The 19613-nt window shown below is 35.2% G+C and overlaps 1 protein-coding gene across 2 annotated transcripts in view; it reads left to right on the top strand.

The window, feature by feature from the left end:
* PPP2R3A (protein phosphatase 2 regulatory subunit B''alpha) overlaps window positions 1-19613 on the top strand; it is a 209327-nt gene that overhangs the window by 155543 nt on the left and 34171 nt on the right. For both annotated transcript variants that reach the window (XM_072613579.1, XM_072613580.1), the window contains 2 exons: window positions 11614-11662; window positions 18176-18265. In XM_072613579.1, coding sequence (XP_072469680.1) covers window positions 11614-11662; window positions 18176-18265 — 139 coding nt within the window. The remainder of the gene's footprint in view (window positions 1-11613; window positions 11663-18175; window positions 18266-19613) is intronic.

Below are 19613 nucleotides of genomic sequence, written 5' to 3'. Positions count from 1 at the left end.
CCTGGTTCTGCTCATTTCACTTTACATGAGTTCATGTAAGTCTTCTCAGGTTTTTCTTGAAAGCATCTTGCTTGTCATTTCTTATAGTACAATATTCCATTCTAATCATATACCATAATTTGTTCAGCCATTCCCCAATTGATGGGCATCCCCTCAGTTTCCAATTCCTTGCCACCACAAAAAAGAGCTGCTAAAAATATTTTTGTGTATGTATAGGTCCATTTCCTTTATTTTAAATCTCTTTGGGATACAAACTGTACTATTTGCTGAGTCAAAGAGTAGGAAGAGTTTTATAGCCCTTTGGGCATAGTTCCAAATTTCTTTCCAGAATGGTTCAATCAATTCACAATGCCACCAATAATGCATTAGTGTTCCTGTTTTTCCACATCTCCAACATTTGTCATTTTCTCTTTCTGACATATTAGCTAATCTGATAGGTATGAGATGGTACTTCAGAGTTGTTTTGTGTTTCACTAATCCATAGTGGTTTAGAGCATTTTTATATGACTATAGATAGCTTTCATTTCTTTTTCTGAAAACTGCCTGTTTACATACTTTGACCATCTACCAATTGGAGAATGACTCATATTTTTATAAATTTGGCTCTATTCTCTATATATTTGAGAAATGAGACCTTTATCAGAGAAAGTTGCCATAAAGATTTTTTTCCTAGCTTCATGGTTCTTTCCTAATTTTGGTTGCATTGGGTTTTTGGTACAAAACCTTTTTTTTTTATTTGATATAATCAAAATTATCCATTTTGTATTCTATAATGCTCTCTATTTCTTTTTCGGTCATAAATTCTTCCCTTATTCATCCCTTAATAAATAGGATCTTAACAAATAGTTTCATCTCTAATATTTTGTGATAGTTATGTCTAAATCATGTACTCATTTTGTCCTTATCTCAGTATATGGTATGACATGTTGGTTTGTACTCGTAGTTGTGTCCTTTTTTTTCAGTTGTATCCAACTCTTTGAGACCCCATTTGGGGTTTTCTTGGCAAAGATACTGAAGTGGTTTGCCATTTCCTTCTCCAGTTCATTTGACAGATGAGGAAACTGAGGAAAACAGGGTTAAGTGACTTGCCCAGGGTCACATAGCTAATAAGTGCCTGAGGCCAGATTTGAACTCAACTTTTCCCTACTTCAGGTCTAGCACTCTATCTACTTTGCCACCTAGCTGCCTATACCTTGCTCATTTTTTGAGTAGTATCTGACTCTTGATGGCCCCATTTGGGATTTTTTGGCAAAGATACTGGAGGGGTTTGCTATTTCCTTTTCCAACTCATTTTACAAATTAGGAAACTGCCTATACCTAGTTTCTGCCAAACTGCTTTACAGTTTTCCCAGCAATTTTTCTCAGATAGTGATTTTTTTGTCCCAAAATCTTGGATCTTTGGGTTTTCAAATACTAGATTACTATAGTCATTTATTACTATGTGTTGTGTACCTAATCTATTCCACTAATCTTCCACTCTACTACTTAGCCAGTACCAGATTAATCCATTTTGATTATTACTGCCTTATAATATATTTTGAGGTCTGGTACAGCTAAACTACCTTCCTTCACATTTTTTTATTGATTGCCTTTATAAAACCTTTTGTTCTTCTGGCTAAATTTTGTTACTATTTTTTCTAGCTTTATAATTTTTGGTAGTTTGATTACCATGGCTCTGAGTAAGTAACTCAATTTAGGTAGGATTGTCATTTATATTATATTGACTTCACCTGCCCAAGGGCAATTAATATTTTTCCAGTTGTCTAGATACTACTTTATTTATGTAAAAAGTGTTCATATAGTACCTGAGTTTGTCTTGGCAGGTAGATTTCCAAGTATTTTGTATTATCTATAGTTATTTTAAATGGAATTTCTCTTTCTGTCTCTTCCTGCTGGACTTTGTTGGTAGCACATAGAAATACTAATGATTTATGTGGGTTTATTTTATATTCTACAACTTTGCTGAAGTTGTTAAGTATTTCAACTAGCTTTTTAGTTGATTGTCTAGAATTTTCTAAGTATACCATCATATCATTTGCAAAGAATTACAATGTTGTTTCTTCATTGAGTGTTCAAAATCTTCAGTTTCTTTTTCTTCTCTTATTTCTCTAGCTTGCATTTCTAGAATAATATTAAATAATAATGATAATAATGGGCATCCTTTTTTCAACTCTGTTCTAACTGAAAAGGTCTCTAACTTATCCTCATTACAGATAATGTTTGATGATGGTTTTAAATAGATACTACTTACCATTTAAAGGAAAGCTTCATTTATTCCTATGTTTTCCAGTGTTTTTAATAGGGAGAAATGTTGTATTTTGCCAAGAGCTTTTTCAGCATCTATTGAAATACTCATTTTTTATTGTTTTTTTATTTATATTTTTAACTACACTGATAGTTTTCCTGATATTGAACTAGCCCTGCATTCCTGATATAACTCCCCTCTGGTCGTAATGTATGATTTTTGTGCTGTAATCTCCTCACTAGTATTTTATTTTAAATTTTTGTATCAATATTCATTAGGGAAATTGATCTGTGGTTTTCTTTCTAGGTATCAACACCATTTGCATTATAAAAGGAATTTGTTAGGACTTCTTCTTTGCCTATTTTCCCAAATAATTCATATAGTATTAGAATTAATTTTTCTTTAAATGTTTGGTAGAATTCACTTGTGAATCCATCTGGTCCTGGGGATTTTTTCTTATGGAGTTTGTTGACTGATGGTTTATTCAATTTCTTTTTCTCAGACAGGTTATTCAAATAGTCTGTTTCCTTTTCTACTAATAAGGGCAATTTATATTTTTGTAGATGTTCATCCATTTCACTTATATTGTCAGATTTATTGGCATACATTTGGGCAAAATAGCTCCTAATACTCGCTTTAAATTCACCTTCACTGGTGGTAAATTCCCCCTTTTTATTACTGATACTGACAATTTCTCTTTTTTTAACAAAATTGCCAGTGGTTTATCTATGTTATAGTTTGGTTGTTTGTTGTTGTTGTTTTTTTATAAGACCGGCACCTACTTTTATTTATTAGCTCAGTGGTTTTCTTACTTTCAGTTTTATTAATCAGTCCTTTGATTTTCAGGATTTTTAACTTGTTCTGTTTCTAATTTTTTTAGTTGAATGCTCAACTCATTAATCTGATCTTTCTCTGTTTTATTGATGTAAGCTAATAGAGATATAAATTTCCCCTAAGTACTGCTCTGGCTTCATTCCATAAACTTGGGTATGTTGTCTCATTGTTGCCATTATCCTTAATCAAACTTTGTTTCTGTGATTTATTCTTTGACCCACTCATTCTTTACATGAGCTTATTTAGTTTCCAGTTCATTTTTGGTTTATGTTTCCATAGCCCTTCAATGAATGTAATTTTTGTTGCATTATGATCTGAAAATGATTCATTTAATATTTCTTCTTCTTTTCTACATTTGATTGTAAGGTTTTTATGTCATAATACATGGTCAGTTTTTGTGAAGGCACCATGTACAGCTGAGAAAAGGTATACTCTTTTCTATTTCCATTCAGTTTTTTCAAGAATTCTATCATATCTAACTTTTCTAAAATTCTGTTCATCTCCTTAACTTATTTGCTTTGTGGTTAGATTTATGTAGTTCCAAGAGAGGAAAGTTGAGGTCCCCACTGGCACAATTTCATGATTTCCTCCTGTAACTCATTTAATTTTTTCCTTTAAGAAATTAGATGTTTTGCCATTTAGTAAATGTATGTTTATCATTATTTCATTGTCTGTAGTACCTTTTAGCAAAATATAATTTCCTTGCTTTTCTCTTTTAATTTAATCTATTTTGGCTGTTGCTTTGTCTGAGATCATGATTGCTATCCCTTCTCTTTTTTTACCCCAGTTGAATGAAGCATAATAGATTCTGCTCCAGCCCCTTATTTTTACTCTTGTTTGTGTCTCTCTGTTTCAAGTGTGTTTCTTGTAAAAAAAACATATTGTTGGATTCTGGTTTTTGATCCATTCTATTTGCTTCCATTTTATGGGTGAGTTCATCCTATGCACATTCACAGTTAGGATTATTAACTGTGTGTTACCCTCTATCCTATTTTTCCTCTGTTTATCCTTTTCTCACTTTTTACCCTGTTCTTCAAAGGTCAGTTTTCTCTCTGTCCATTGCCCTCCTTAATCCACTCTCCCTTCTATCAGTCCCCCAACTCTTCCTCTTCCTCTTCTCCCTTCCTACTTCCCTGCAGTGTAAGACAGATTTCTATATCCAGTTGAGTGTGTGTGTTATTCCGTTTGAGCCAATTCTAATGAGAGTAAGATTCAAGCTTAGCCTACCACCACTGCCCATCTTCCCCTTCATTGTAAAAGTTCTTCGTCCCACACCTCTTTTATGTGAAATAATTTCCCCATTCTTCCTCTCCCTTCTTCTTCTCCCAGTTCATTCTTCTTTCTTAACCTCTTAATTTTATTTTTTTAATCATCCCATCATAGTCATCTCACACCTGTGCCCTCTGTGATATCTATATTTCTTCTGACTGCCTTAATAATTTGATACAATTATCATCGTCCCATATAGGAATGTAAACAGTTTAACCTCCTTTATGATTTCTCTTTCATGTTAACTTTTTGTGCTTTTCTTGAGTCTTGTATTTCACATTTTCTATGCAATTCTAGTCTTTTCATCAGGAGTACTTAAAAGGTCTGTATTTTATTTAATATCCATTTTTCCCCCTGAAAGATTATGCTCAGTTTTGCTTGATTCTTGGTTGTAGTCCTAGTTCCTATGCCTTCTGGAATAACATATTCTGAGCCCTCCAATACTTTAACATGGAAGCTGCTAAATCTTGTGTGATCCTGACGGTGGCTTCACAGTATTTTCATTTTTTCTTTCTGACTGTTTGCAGTATTTTCTCCTTGACTTAGGAGTCCTGGAATTTGGCTTTAATATTCCTGAGAGTTTTCATTTGGGATCTCTTTCAGGAGGTGATCAGTAGAGTCTTTCAATTTCTATTTTACCTTCTGGTTCTATGATATTGGGGCAGTTTTCCCTGAAAAATGATGTCTAAGGTCTTTTTGATGCTGGCTTTCAAGGAGTCTAATAATTCTTAAATTATCTCTTCTCAGTCTGTTTTCCAGATCAGTTGTTTTTCCAATGAAATATTTCACTTTTTCCTCTATTTTTTCATTTTTTTGATTTTGTTCACCATTTGACTCTTAGTCCCTTAGCTAAACCACCTAACACTTAGCTCCTTAGTTCCCTCATCTGTATAGTGGGGATAATAATAACACCTACCTCACAAGGTCGTTGAGATCACATGCAATAACGTAAATACAAAGCACTACCTAAATGTCAACTCTCGTGATCATCGTCATCATCATCACCATCATTGTTGTCACTCTCAATTTCATTCCCTTTTTTCACAGTACCCATCAAGGAGTCAGCTGCAAAATGAATTCAGTTCTATGGGGCCAAGTATGCAAACTATCCACTTTAGCTATCTAAAAAGAGGCAGAAGGCTTTCAAGGGCAAAGGCTCTGTAATATTTCCAAGGTGATTTTATTCTACAACTGATAAAAACTCAACATTTCCCCCATGAGACCACACCCTTGTTAACAGTTGTTCTAATGATTCATTAGCTTGCTCTAAACTTCTGTAGCCTCTCAAGTTCTTTGGTGGTAAAAGCCTACTATTCCATCCACTCCTCAGAATTTAGCATCCCAAGCGGTACTAGTAGCGTACCTCAGAAGCTTTCTTCCCATTGATACTGTTTCCAAACCTCATCCTCACTTGCTCTTATTATCCTTCCTAGTAACCCCAATCCTAATAGGGTTTAATTAATTCTTTGGGGAAATCTCTGGTTCAGAGATCCTGCTTCTCAGCTATAGTCTATATATGTTATTGTATGTATTATCAGTACCCATTCCTATGAACTTTACCCTTTTCACTTGTGCTGTTACTGAATTCAAGGCACAGGCTTTAAAAATCAAATCATTTACCTCTAGACCATTATAAAACAAAGGAGGACAGTTTATTTTCATTTTCCTTATAATGGCAATCCACTATTAAAACCATTAATAAGATTTAAGGAGTATTTAGTTTTGCCATTTTTTTTTTTTACTTTCCCTCTTAGTGTCCTTAAAGCATCTATCAAGCTAACCCTACAGGTTGAATGAGATCTTACATCCTATCCCAGGAAGAGAGTTCCCCCCCATATCCCCAACAAGGCTCCAGTCACAGGATTCTTCTGGGGTCTTACATCTCATGGTCCAATGGACCATGCCTTCCTTTCTTCCTCACACCCTTCCCCCACATCAACAATGAATTTAACCGCAAAATCTTTGTAAACAAAAACAACAGATATTCAGGACTGGACAGTGAAGTGCTTCAGGCTTGAAACTGGAATATAAGGAAGGACTCTTGGACCATAAAATGTAACAAAAATAACTTGTGATGGGATTTTAAAAGATGCAGTTCTTAATTAAATTCAAATAAAAATGCTACTCCCTGTCCCCACATTCCCTTTGCATTTACTACAAGACGGTAACACTCAATCAGAAAGGTATCCCCTGCAGGACAACTGGAATTTCCCTAAATCTTTCGGGGCACTAATTGCCCTTATATTCCCTCTTAACTCCACTCCATCCTAGACATTGCTGTCAAAGTAATTTTCTGATCATGTGATTCACCCAACTCCAGTGGTTTCTTATTGCCTCTAGGATAAAATATGCACTATTCTGTCTAGCTTTTAGAGCTCTATGGCACAGTAAATAAATTCCCGTCCTGGAGTCAGGGGACTTGAGTTCAAATGTGGCCTCAGACTCATAATAACTGTGTGACCCTGAGCAAGCCATTTAACCCTGTTTGCCTCAGTTTCTTCATCTGTTAAATGAACTGGTGAAGGAAATGGCAAACCACTTCAATATCCTTTCCAAGAAAAACTCAGATAGGGTCACAGAGAGTAAGACCCACTGAACAAAAACAAAACAAACTGCCTTTCCACCTGCACCAGACATACTTCAACACACTCTGATATAGCGAAAATGGGTGTTATTTATGTTCCATACTCACAGAAACTTCTTCTCCATGGAGTGTCTCTGCCTTTGTGACTGATCTTCATGCTTAGAATACATTCACTCCTTACCTCTACCTCATTGAGTCCTTCTCTTCCTTTAAGATGCAGCACTATATTTTGCATGAAGCCTTTCCTAATCCCTGCAATTACCAGTGTCCTCCCTCCCAGACTATCTTGTTTTTAACTAAATTTATCTTTTGACTGTATATTTTTATATGTACTTATTGTCTTTTCTCATTAGAATGTAAGTTCATTGCAACCACAGATTATTTCATTCTTTGTACTTTAGCTCAATACCTGCCACATAATAAGTTCTTAATACATTTTGGTTGATTGATAGGCTGGACTTTTATTTTTTAAGAGGTAAAGAAGCCAAACCAGTAATTCAAACCCTGTTCCCCCAGTCAACCATAACCCAAGGACAAACTCCTTCCCCCCTTGAAGGGAAATCAGCCAAGTAGATATGCCTACCACATATGGTTAAGAGGAGAGTTCTTAACCAAGGGAGGGACAGAGAAGATCATAATAGACAAATAGCTAATTTTGGTTACATAAAATCAAAAGGCTTTTGCACCAATAAAATTAATGCATGTGGAATGACAAGAGAAATTGTAAGGTGAAAGAAATATTTGTATTAGTCGTTGTGGTTAAATGTGATATTCCATGATATATAGGGAATTGACATAAATGCATGACATCAAGAGCCATTTTCTGATAGACATGTGATCAAAGGATCTCAGCAAATAGATTTCAAAAAAACAGATTATCCATGGCCATTTGAAAGCATGTTACAAATCACTTATAGTCAAAGAAATTGATTGGTTAATTTTGCCTTATTAATATGGAATTTGGCAAAGGTGATCAAAATTAGTCAATGTTAAATGTATGTATTCAATTCAATAGTGATATGCAATTTTAAAAAGTTATAAACATGAATTCAGAGAAACATAGGAAAATTTGTATAAGCAGATGCAGAATAAAATAAGTAAAACAAAAAAATGTGATGACTAAAGCTATATAAATAAAAAGATCAGTTAAAGGAAGCCAAACTCTTGAGTGATTTGAATAATCAATAATCTCCAAGAACAGATGAGACATGCCTTCCTCCTCACAGCAGAGAGACAGGAGACTACTTAGACAGAATGTTTGTCAGATAAAGTTACTAAATAAGTATTTTTTACTAGTTTTTCATTGTTATAAAGGTACAGTTCAATTGAGTGTGTAAAATAAAGGAATCTCCAGAAATGATTGTGGTATAAAGACAAAAGACATCGATAAATTTTTTTAAAATCAGCAATAAACCAGGAATTTCAGAGGGCACAGTGTAAAGAGAGTACAAAGGAATGCAGGAACTGAAGAAAAATGATACTGAGCTGAAAGAAGATGAGCATTTGAAAAGGGAGAAAAGGGTTTTGTTTTGTTTTTCACCTACACAGAAATAAACTCAAGACATGAAGCAAATTTACAATTTGAATTGTACAAGGGCTGAATCAAACATCACCTGACCTGGAATTCTTCAGGCATAGAGTAGATGAACACTTCATAGAAATGTCATGGAGGGGATTCTTGGTCAGGTGTAGATTGAACCACATGCCTTAGAGATTCCTTTCAAGTCTCCAATGCTAAGAGAAAACAAGAAACCAGTAGCAGGAAAATCTAGAATGATAAAATGCCAAATCCATAAACAATTCTATATTTTTTAATCATGATTTGAGTGAAATCTAGTACTTGTCCAAAGCTTGTTTAATACATCTAATATGTGAGAAAATCTAATGAACCTGATAATAGTCTAGACATCTAGATTTGCCAACTTCTACCCCTGCCTTCTTAGAAGTCAAAATAACTTGTCTGTATTAACTAACGTCCCTTATAAAATGCCTTCACTGAATTAAAATTTAATGTCATAATTATTGCTTTTATAAAGGGTTGATTAGAGAACTCTCATTGAATAACATTTCTGTAGCTTTTAACTAGTGTGAAAATATTGTTCACAAGAGGCATACACATAGTCCAGGTATGTGCCGGCACACTCAGCGTACACTCTCTGCGCACTTATCTGTATGGCTTTCTTGTTTTTCATATTTTATTTTTCTAATTTATTTTACTGCATTTTAAATTCTGAACTCTGTCTCTTTCCCTTCCTCCCCCACACTAGAGAAGGCTGCCATTTGATACAGATATGGATTATATATTTGTGTGTGGGTGTGTGTAAAAATCATACTATGTATACTTCTGTTTATTAGTTCTTTCTCTGCAGATGACTAGCATCTTCCATCATAGCTGCTTTGCAGTTGATTTGAGTATTTATAATATTCAGAATAATTTAGTCAAGTTATTCTTTGAACAATATTACTGTTCCCGTATGCAGTGGTTTTTTGGTTCTGCTTCTTTCACTCTTCACTATTTAATGCAAGTCTTTCCTTGTTTTTCTAAAATCAACCAAGTCACCACTTCTTACAGAACAGTAGTATTCCATCATCATCATATACCACAACTTGTTTAGCCACTCCCCAACTGATGGACATCCCCTCAGTTTCCAGTTCTTTGCCACCACAAATAGAGCTGCTGTAAATATTTTAGAACATGTAGGTTCTTTTCCTTTTTCCCTGGTCACCTTGGGAAACAGATTTAATGATGGTATTGCTGGGTCAAAGGGTATGCACAGTTTAATAACTCTTTGGGCATCATTCCAGCTTGTTCTCCAAAATGGTAGGATTAATTCACAGTCCCACCAGCGTTATATTGGTGTCCCAATTTTTCCATATCCCCTCTAACATATGTCATTTCCCCCTTCTATCATTTTAGTCAATCCCTTAAGTATGAGATGATATCTCAAAGTTGTTTTAATTTGCATTTCTCTAATTCAACAGTGATTTAAAACATTTTTTCATATGACTGCATATATCTCTTTGATTTCTACTTTGAAAAACTGCCTGTTTATAACCTTTGAGCATTTATCAGTTGAGGAATGACTGATGTTCTTATAAATTTCACAAAGTTCTCTATATATTTAAGATATAAGATCTTTATCCAAGAAACTGTGTATAAAAATATTTTTTTCCATTTTTTGCCTTCTTTCTAATCTTGGCTACGTTGGTTTCATTTGTACAAAAGCTTTTTTAATATCATCAGATATCATCCATTTTATATCTTACAGTATTCTCTATCTATTGTCTATTTATAAATTCTTCTCTTATTCATAAGTCTGATAGGTAATATGTTCCATATTCTTCTAAGTTACTTATGATATTTCCCTTTATGTCTGGAACCTAGATTTCACCTTGTCTTGGTAAATAATGTAAAATTGCTCTGTACCCAGTTTCTGCCAAATTGCTTTCCAGTTTTCCCAATAATTTTTACCAAACAATGAATTATTATCCCAGAAGTTTTAATCTTTATCTTTGTCAAACACAAGCTTACTGTAATCATTTACTACTGTGTCTTGAATGTCTACTCTATTCAACTGATCCACCTTTCATTTTCTTAGCCCGTACCAGATAGTTTTGATAATTACTGTTTCCTAACATAGTTTAAGTTCTGGTACTGCTAAATATCCTTCCTTTACTTTTTTTTTCATTAATTCCTTTGATATTCTTGACCTTTTGCTCATCCAAATTTTGTTAATTTTTCTGGCTCAATGAAATATTTTGGGTACCTTAATTGGAATGGCATTAAATAAGATTAGTTGAGGTAGAATTGTCATTTTTATTATATTCCATATGCCTTTAAATGTTTGTCCAAGGATCCATGCTATAAATTCCTGCCCAAGTTTAATTCCTGGAAAAATAATATTTCTGATGTGTGCTTTCTATTATTAAAGAGAAAAAATTAAGTCACATATCTTTCCCATAGCAATCAAAAAACCTAGAACTGAATTTATTGTGCATGTGTTGCCAGTCTATTCAGTTATGAAACCTAAATGCATCTATTCTTTCTTTCTTTAAATGGCCTTCTGGTTTGTCTTTAAATACTTTAACTTACACTGTTGTAATGTCATATCAAGTACTTTCGTAAATAGGTAGGGTGAAAATCCTGCATAAATATACTGCCTTTTTGTTATTAATTTGTGACTAGTGATATTTCAAGAAGGAACTTTAGTGAAAGATATTTCATCTAATTGTACATAGTAAAGAATGAGAAAACACCACTCTTTTTATCAGTGAGTTCATGATTATTAGATGCCAGAGTTAATAATTAGCTGTGTTAGACACGTTCCTTAACATAAATATTGGCATATATCCTAATATTACTGCAATCACAGTACACTCATCCCTGCCTTCTTCAGTCTACCCAATTTTCCATCATTATGTTTTGATCTTCAAATAGAGATCTTTGATTAGGAGTTGAACCTGGAGTCATAAGAAAGAATGGGCTTGTAGCTCTAATCATGTTCTCATTAAGGATAGTTGTTAGGGTTTAACTTGAAACCTTTACCAGTAACAGAGAAGTGCTACAGTTTATCTACCATGCTTTCACAATCTGCAACTTGGTAGCAAGATGAAAATAGATTTACAAAAGTGTGGATCATAAAGAATATGTTTCTGATTTTGTTCTTCAATCATTTTTCAGCGTCATCAAATAGGATTATTGAAAGAATATTTTCTGGAGCAGTGACAAGGTAAGAAAATGCCTCAAGGATTTCATTAAGCATTCACAAATTGTTGTTGACTAAATCATAAGTTTGAGAAAGAATAAAGTGGCAACAGTCAGAATTGCAACAACTATTTAAGAGACACAGTGTTGTGTTATGAGAGAAGGTATCCCACTTCTTTTCTTATCAGTGTTTTCCAAGATAGGATAATGAACTACATTTCTTTAGATTTCTTTGAACAATGTTATGTAATAAATAAAAAAGTTTATGGGGAAGTTTTCAATTATTCTTAATGTTGAGTCTGTTTGCTCCCTATATTTCATTCCCTACCTGACTTACTTTATCTGTGCTACATCTGAAATTAAAGAATTTTCAAATTTACTAAAGAAAAAGCATCATTTAAAAAGATAACTGTTAATGCAGCAAGGACCTCATTATAACAGGGTTCATTATATAACTGTGACTCAATTCATGTCCAAAAAATTATCACAAAAACCTAATGAAAACAGGTGTCCTATAATTTAGGTTTTAGTTCAGTCATCAGCAGTTGACAAGCATTTATTACATGTCTGCTCTGTGCCAGCTAGCATAGTAGGGCCCGGGAATACAAAGTTGAAACAGTCCCTGCCCTCAGGCTTACATTGTGTGAGAGGGTTATATAAGGGAAAAGCAGCGTGTGTACGTAACACAATATAGAAACATGCTCAAAATAAAAACAAGATTATTGGTTGGGGGAATCAGAAAAGGCTTTCTATAGAAGGTAAGCTTCACATTTAAGGAAACTAGATTTCTAAGAGGCAGTGGTGACAAGGAAGTACTTTCCATGACTAGGAGGCAGCTATTGAAGAGGCATCTGAGAGATGTTGTGCCACGTATGGAGAACAAAAAAGGCCAGTTTGACTCTACACATAAACTTACGTAATATGGAATAAGACTAGAAAAGTAGATCGGGGCCAAGTTATGTCTTTTAGTGCCAAACACAAGAGTTTATGAATGGTAGAGATCATAGAGACTTGCTGTTCAGTCTTTTTCTGTTGTTTCTGATTCTCCGTGACCCCATTTGGGGTTATCTTGGCAAAGATACTGAAGTGATCGGCCATTTCCTTCTCCAACCCATTTTACCAATGTGGAAACTGAGGCAAATTATTAAATTAAACTTTCCCAGGGTCACACAGCTAGTAATGGTTTGAAGGCAGATTTGAACTTAGGAAGACAAGTCTTCCTGACTCCAGGCCCAGCACCGTACCACCTAGCTCCCCTCACTCCCTCCCAAATCACCTTGTTTTTAACTGCTTTAAATATATTTCTATTTAACTTTATACCTAAGCTATATTTTTTTCAATCAATAAACAAGCATTTATTAAGCAACTACTATATACCAGGCACTGTACTAGGAACTGGGAATGCAAAGACTGTAATGAAATAGTCCCTGACCTCAAGAGGCTTCCATTCTGGGCTGTGTATATGTTCACAAACATTTATCGGCTCTCCCGCTAAAATGTAAACTTGCTGTGAGAAGAAACTGTTTATTTTTACTTGTGTCTCCAGTGCCTAGCGCAGTACCTGATGCATAGTACATGCTTTATACTAGCTGACTGACAGAAACAAGGGCTGGATATGTAGACTTGATGATCTTTAGCATAAAGATGAGAATTAAACTCATGTAAGCTGATGTTACTTTAGAGGATGAAGGGGAAAGGATACACAGTTAAGGTTTATGATATGAATGATTATTCATCAGAGAAGACTGAGGAGTGAACAGATAGGAATAAGGTAGAGAACATTGCCATGAAAAGCCATGAAAGAGAGAGTAGCCAGGAGAGAGAGTTCTGCTCTATACAGAAATAAAAGCAGCTTATCTCAAAGGGGTCATCAAAATAATTGTTACTTATTGTCCTTATTGTCTGTTCTTAGTTATCTTTGTGGCTTCCTTATCAATCTTCTCTTAAAGATCCTTTTCCTTTTGGAAACTCTAGAACCATTGCTCTTGAACTTCACAACCTCAAAAGGACATGGGAGTCTGCTTAACTACCGTGGTCTAACTTCCCTTTGGAAGCAGTGATGGTCAGCTTCTTTTAAAGTCAATTCACTTTAATATTATTCATAGCTAATCTTTGTTAACAAAGGAACACTAGGTAAGAAAGCGTGAAGGGATAAGTACTGACCCAAACCCATTGCTCAAATTCAGTTTAAAAAAAATTATTCACAGAATCCAAGCTAAAGCTATTGCAGCCATTTTCCCCACTTATACCTGACCAAGAATTCCTTCTACAACATGGATGACGAGTGACCATCCAGCTTCCATTTAGAATATCCAGTGAGAGAGAGCCACGTTGTTTTGAGGTAACCCATTCTCACATGGACAGCTTTGTTAAATATCCTTGTACCCTATAGCCCAGGGCCCCCAAGCCTGCATTCATATGAACCAGCTCCAATCCTAAGGGTTCATTTCAAAGACATTTTCTTTCTTTGTACTAGCATTCAAAGTACCAAATGCCTGTTGAGTAAAGCAGCCTTTATCTCACCCCATAGGAAATGCAGAATAAAGAAGAGGGAAAAAGGAAAGAAAGAAATAGTAGTCCATTCTGCATACCATTTTAGCTCTAAAATGAAGACTAGTTTTTCTTTAGAATTTAATGTATTCAGATGCCCACAGATAGTAATAATAACTGTGAATGGAATGAACTCTCCTATGAAATGGAAGCAGATAGCAGAGTGGATTAAAAACCATAATCCTCTAATACAAGAAACACATTTGAAGCAGAGGGATACACACAGAGTAAAGGTAAAAAGCTGGAGTAAAATATATTATGCTTCAGCTGAAATAAAAAAAGCAGAGATACCAATCCTGATCTCAGACAAAGCAAAAGCAAAAAATAGATCTAATTAAAAGAGATCCTGCTAAAAGGTGCCATAGATAATGAAGTAATATCATTACTAACCATATATGCACCAAGTGGTATAGCATCCAAATTCTTTTTTTTATGGTTTTATTTATTTTTAGATTTTGACTTTCATTTCCACAAAATTTTGAGTTCCAATTTTTCTCCCCATCTCTCCCCTCCCCTTATCTCATAACACTTTGCATTCTGATTATTCCTTCCCTCAGTGTGCCCTCCCTTCTATCACATCCCACCATTCCCTTATCCCCATCTTCTCTCTTTTCTTGAAGGGCAGGATAGATTTCTATACCTCATTACCTGTATTTCTTATTTCCCAGTTATATGCAATAACAGCTCTCAACATTCGTTTCTAATACTTTCAATTCCAACTTCTCTCCCTCCCTCCCTCCCCATCCCCACTGAGAAGGCAAGCAATTCGATACAGGCTATATATGTGTCGTTTCGCACAAGACTTCCATAATAGCCATGTTGTGTAAGACTAACTATATTTCCCTCCATCCTACCCTGTCCTCCATTTATTCTATTCTCTTATTTGACCCTGTCCCTTCCCCAAAGTGTTTATTTCTAATTACTCCCTTCTCCCATTTGCCCTCCCTTATATCATCCCCCTCACCCCACTTGTCCTCTTCTCCCCTACTTTCCTGTAGTGTAAGCTAGATTTTCGTACCAAATTGAGTGAATATGTTATTCCCTCCTTAAGCCATACGTGACAAGAGTAAGCTTCACTTTTCCCCTCTCGCCTCCTCCCTTTTCTCCATTGAAAAAGATTTTTCTTATCTCCTTTATGAGTGATAGTTTGCCCCATTCCATTTCTCTCTTTCTCCTCCCATATATTCCTCTCTCACCCATTAATTTTATTTTTTATAGATATCATTCCTTCTGATTCAACTCAGTCTGTGTTCTGTGTGTGTGTGTATAATCCTTCCACCTACCCAAATACTGAGAAAAGTCTCAAGAGTTACAAATACCATCTTTCCATGTAGGAATGCAAACAGTTCAGCTTTAGAAAGTCCCTTATGATTTCTATTTCCTGTTTACCTTTTCATGCTTCTCTTAATTCTTGTGTTTGAAAATCAAATTTTCTCTTCAGTTCTGGTCTTTTCATCAAGAATGTTTGAAAGTCTTCCATATCACTAAATGACCATTTATTCCCTTAAAGTATTATACTCAGTTTTGCTGAGTAGGTGATTCTTGATTTTAATCCCAGTTCCTTTGACTTCTGGAATATCCTCTTCCAAGCCCTTCGATCCCTTAATGTAGAAGCTGCCAGATCCTGTATTATCCTGATTGTATTTCCACAATACTCTGATTGTTTCTTCTAGCTGCCTGCAATATTTTCTCCTTGACCTGGGAACTCTGAAATTTGGCCACAATATTCCTAGGAGTTTCTGTTTTCGGGTCTCTTCCAGGAAGTGATTGGTGGATTCTTTCAACATTTATTTTGCCCACTAGAATATCAGGGTAGTTTTCCTTGATAATTTCATGAAAGATAATGTCTGGGCTCTTTTTTTGATCATGGCTTTCAGGTAGTCCCATAATTTTCAAATTGTCTCTCCTGGATCTATTTTCCAGGTCAGTTGTTTTTCCATTGAGATATTTCACATTATCTTCCATTTTTTCATACCTTTGGTTTTGTTTTGTAACTTCTTGGTTCATCATATAGTCATTAGCTTCCCTGAACTCCACTCTTATTTTTAAAGAACTATTTTCTTTTGAACCTCCTTTTCCATTAGGCTAATTCTACTTTCTAAAGCCTTCTTCTCCTCACTGGCTTTTTGGACTTCTTTTTCCAATTAAGTTAGCCTATTTTTAAAGGTGTTATTTTCCTCAGCATTTTTTGGGGGTCTCCTTTAGCAAGCTGCTGACTCGCTTTTCAAGCTCTTCCATGGCCTGGGCCCATTATATATTCATTTTGGAAGTACTGGATGCAGAAGCCTTGACTTCCTCTGACAGTGTGCTTTGTTCTTCCTCATCTGAAAGGATGGAAGGAGACACCTGTTCACCAAGAAAGTAGCCTTCTATGGTCTTATTTTTTTTCCCTTTTTTGGGCATTTTCACAGCATTTTCTTGATTTCTAAATCCTTTGTCAAGAGGAGGGTCCTGGTGCTCCTGCTCACCCCAGGACCATGTCCAGTGCTGAGATTCAGATTAGCTGCTCAATTCCCCTAGGGGCTTTATGCTCAGTGCTCCAACAATGAAACAGTGGACACACGCTGCTGCCTGCCTGCCAGGGCCTCCAGAAGCCTCTGCAGCCCAGCCTTCACCACTGCCCTGGGCCAGGGTCAGGGGTGGACTTTGCTCCCTTCTCGCTCAGTTTGAAAAAGCCCTCTCACTGATCTTTGGTGCCTATGGGTTGAGGGATCTGCAAATCACTACTGCTTCCAGGGATTTTGTCCCCAAAGCCTGCTGTGGTCCAGCTCCTCCCAGAGTCATGTGGCCAAGGTTGGGCTGGGCTCTGTGTCCAGTGTGACAGACCTTTCCCATCAGCTTTCCAGGTTACCCTGGGCTGGAAATCTCCTCTACTCCATCTTTCTGTGGCTTCTGCTGCTCTAGAATTTGTTGAGAGTCTTTCTTTACAGGTATTTTATGTGGATGAAGAGCTAAAGTATGTACATCTTTCTACTCTGCCATCTTGGCTCCGCCTTAGCATCCAGATTCTTAGAGGAGAAGTTAAGGTAGTTACAGGAAGAAATACAACAAAACTATACTAGTAGGGGGACCTCAACCTCACCCTCTCATGATTAAATGAATCTAACCACAAAATAAATAAGAAAGAAGTTAAGGAGATGGATAAAATTTTAGAAAAGTTAGATATGGCAGACCTCTGGAGAAAATTGAATGGGGATAGAAAGGATGATACCTTTTTCTTGGCAGCACATGGCACCTACACAAAAATTGACCATGTATTAGGGCATAAAAACCCCCACCATCCGATGCAGAAAGGCAGAAAAATTAAATGCATCCTTATCTGATCATGATGCAATAAAAATTACATGTAATAAAGGGCCATGGAAACTAAAAATTAATTAGAAACTAAATAATCCTAAGAATGAGTTAGGTCAGAAAAATTGTAGAACAATGAATAACTTCATCCAAGAGAATGACAATAATGAGACAACATACCAAAACTTATAGGATGCAGCAAAAGCCATTCTTAGGGGAAGTTTTATATCTTTCTGTGCTTACAGGTATAAAAGAGAAAAAGAGGAGGTCAGTGAATCAGCCATGCAACTAAAAAAAGTTAGAAAAAGAACAAATTAAAAGTCCCCAATTAAATACCAGATTAGAAGTTCTGAAAACTAAAGGAGAAATTAATAAAATTGTGATTAAGAAAACTATTGAACTAATAAATAAAACTAAGAACTGGTTTTAAGAAAAAAAACAATAAAATAGATAAACCTTTGGTTAATTTGAATATTTACAAATGCCTAGTTTTAATTTCTCAGTCTTAACAAATAGGTTAAGCCACTCATTGGAACATTAACTTAAAATATATATACATTTTGCTAATTTAAATGTTCTTGAAACAAAATTACAAACCTTTAACAGAAAAATGTTACTATGACCTCTGACTGTCATCCCACTGAATTTATCCAAGATACTGCCCTGGAATTTTCACTTACATATCTTTTTTTAGGGGGAATGTTGTGCAAAAAGAGGGAAGAATGAGTTATGCAGATTTTGTATGGTTTCTGATCTCTGAAGAAGATAAAAGAAATCTGACAAGGTATGATTTCTAAGTTAACTTTCTGTGCTACATTATGCTTAACACAGTTTGAGTTGAAGCATGCTGAAGCACTGTATTTTGAAGTTACTTCAAAGAGAAACAATCAATGTATCATGGATATGACATAATTTTATAGTATTTGACTTCTCATCATAATAAGAAACTAATCAAAAATATTTCTACAGAAACTATTCCTTGCATAGGCAATCAGGTGTGAAGGAATGAAAAAGCATTTGTAAAGTAGTTACTTTGTGCTAAGTACTTTGCTAAGGCTACAATTCTTACCTTTAAGGAACTTGTAATAAGAGGAAAGAAAACACAACAGAATAGTGGGCAAGGGTGGGATGGTTTGGTTTGGGATGTCAGGGGAAGGTGATAGGGGACTGTTAATTGGCATGCTCTTTAAATTAGCAATGTCAGTTACAGTTCCAGATCTGGAAAGGGATGGGAGGATTGTGTTAGGAGATCGCAAAATCTAGTGGGTACAGAGAGGGGCAACATGGATAGCCCAAGATAATGGTCCAAGTGGATTGTGAATCATAACTGGGACTAGCTAGACAGAGGAGGTCACCAATCAGAGCCACCCAGGCCCCAGAGTCAGAGATCCAAAACTGAGGATGGTACCCAAGAAGGTACAGCATCAGGCAGGGAAGAGGGTGAAATCCAGTGGCCCAGAGATAGTACAAATGACAAGAAAATGGCTAGGCTGGAAACAGAGTAATGTATAATGCAGATTTTATTTCTTTTACAGTGTATATAAATCCTGTTTTTGCATATATTATGTAAAAACACAATATAATTTTAAATATCTTTAAAATCAATATCCTGTAAAAGTTTAGAAGATGCCATTATTCTATGAAAGTAGACCTTTTCCTGTACAAAAACGTATATTAATTACTCTTATACTTATTATTCTCAACTAGAAATGAGGCAAGAGCTTTAAAACATTTCTGCTTCCAAATTTGAAATAGAATTTAAATCTTTTAAATAAAACTGGATAATATACTTTATAATTTTGTATTTTTAATAGTTGTATATTTGCAATGTTAAAACATTTTAATTCACATTTTAGAAAAGCTAAATTAAGTTACTTTTTGCTTATATGACTCTCAATTGTTTTTCCCATAAAACATTGCCCTTTGCTTGAAAATTCCCAGTCCTTGCGTTATAGTTTTTTAAAACTATATACATTGATAATAAGCAAAGATAGCAATTTTTAAATCTAATAGTATATGTTGGAAGCCTTTATTTTTAACATAGGACAATTTGCTCATATCACAAGACAAAATAGTATGATTAAGTGTGTGTGCAGAAATACAAATAAATTAATAAAGGACAGTGAATACTT

Source organism: Notamacropus eugenii, chromosome 5, assembly GCF_028372415.1.
Source record: "Notamacropus eugenii isolate mMacEug1 chromosome 5, mMacEug1.pri_v2, whole genome shotgun sequence".
NCBI classification, from domain to species: Eukaryota; Metazoa; Chordata; class Mammalia; order Diprotodontia; family Macropodidae; genus Notamacropus; species Notamacropus eugenii.
Note: the sequence above shows the minus strand (reverse complement) of the source record. Positions and strands in the feature narration are given on the sequence as shown.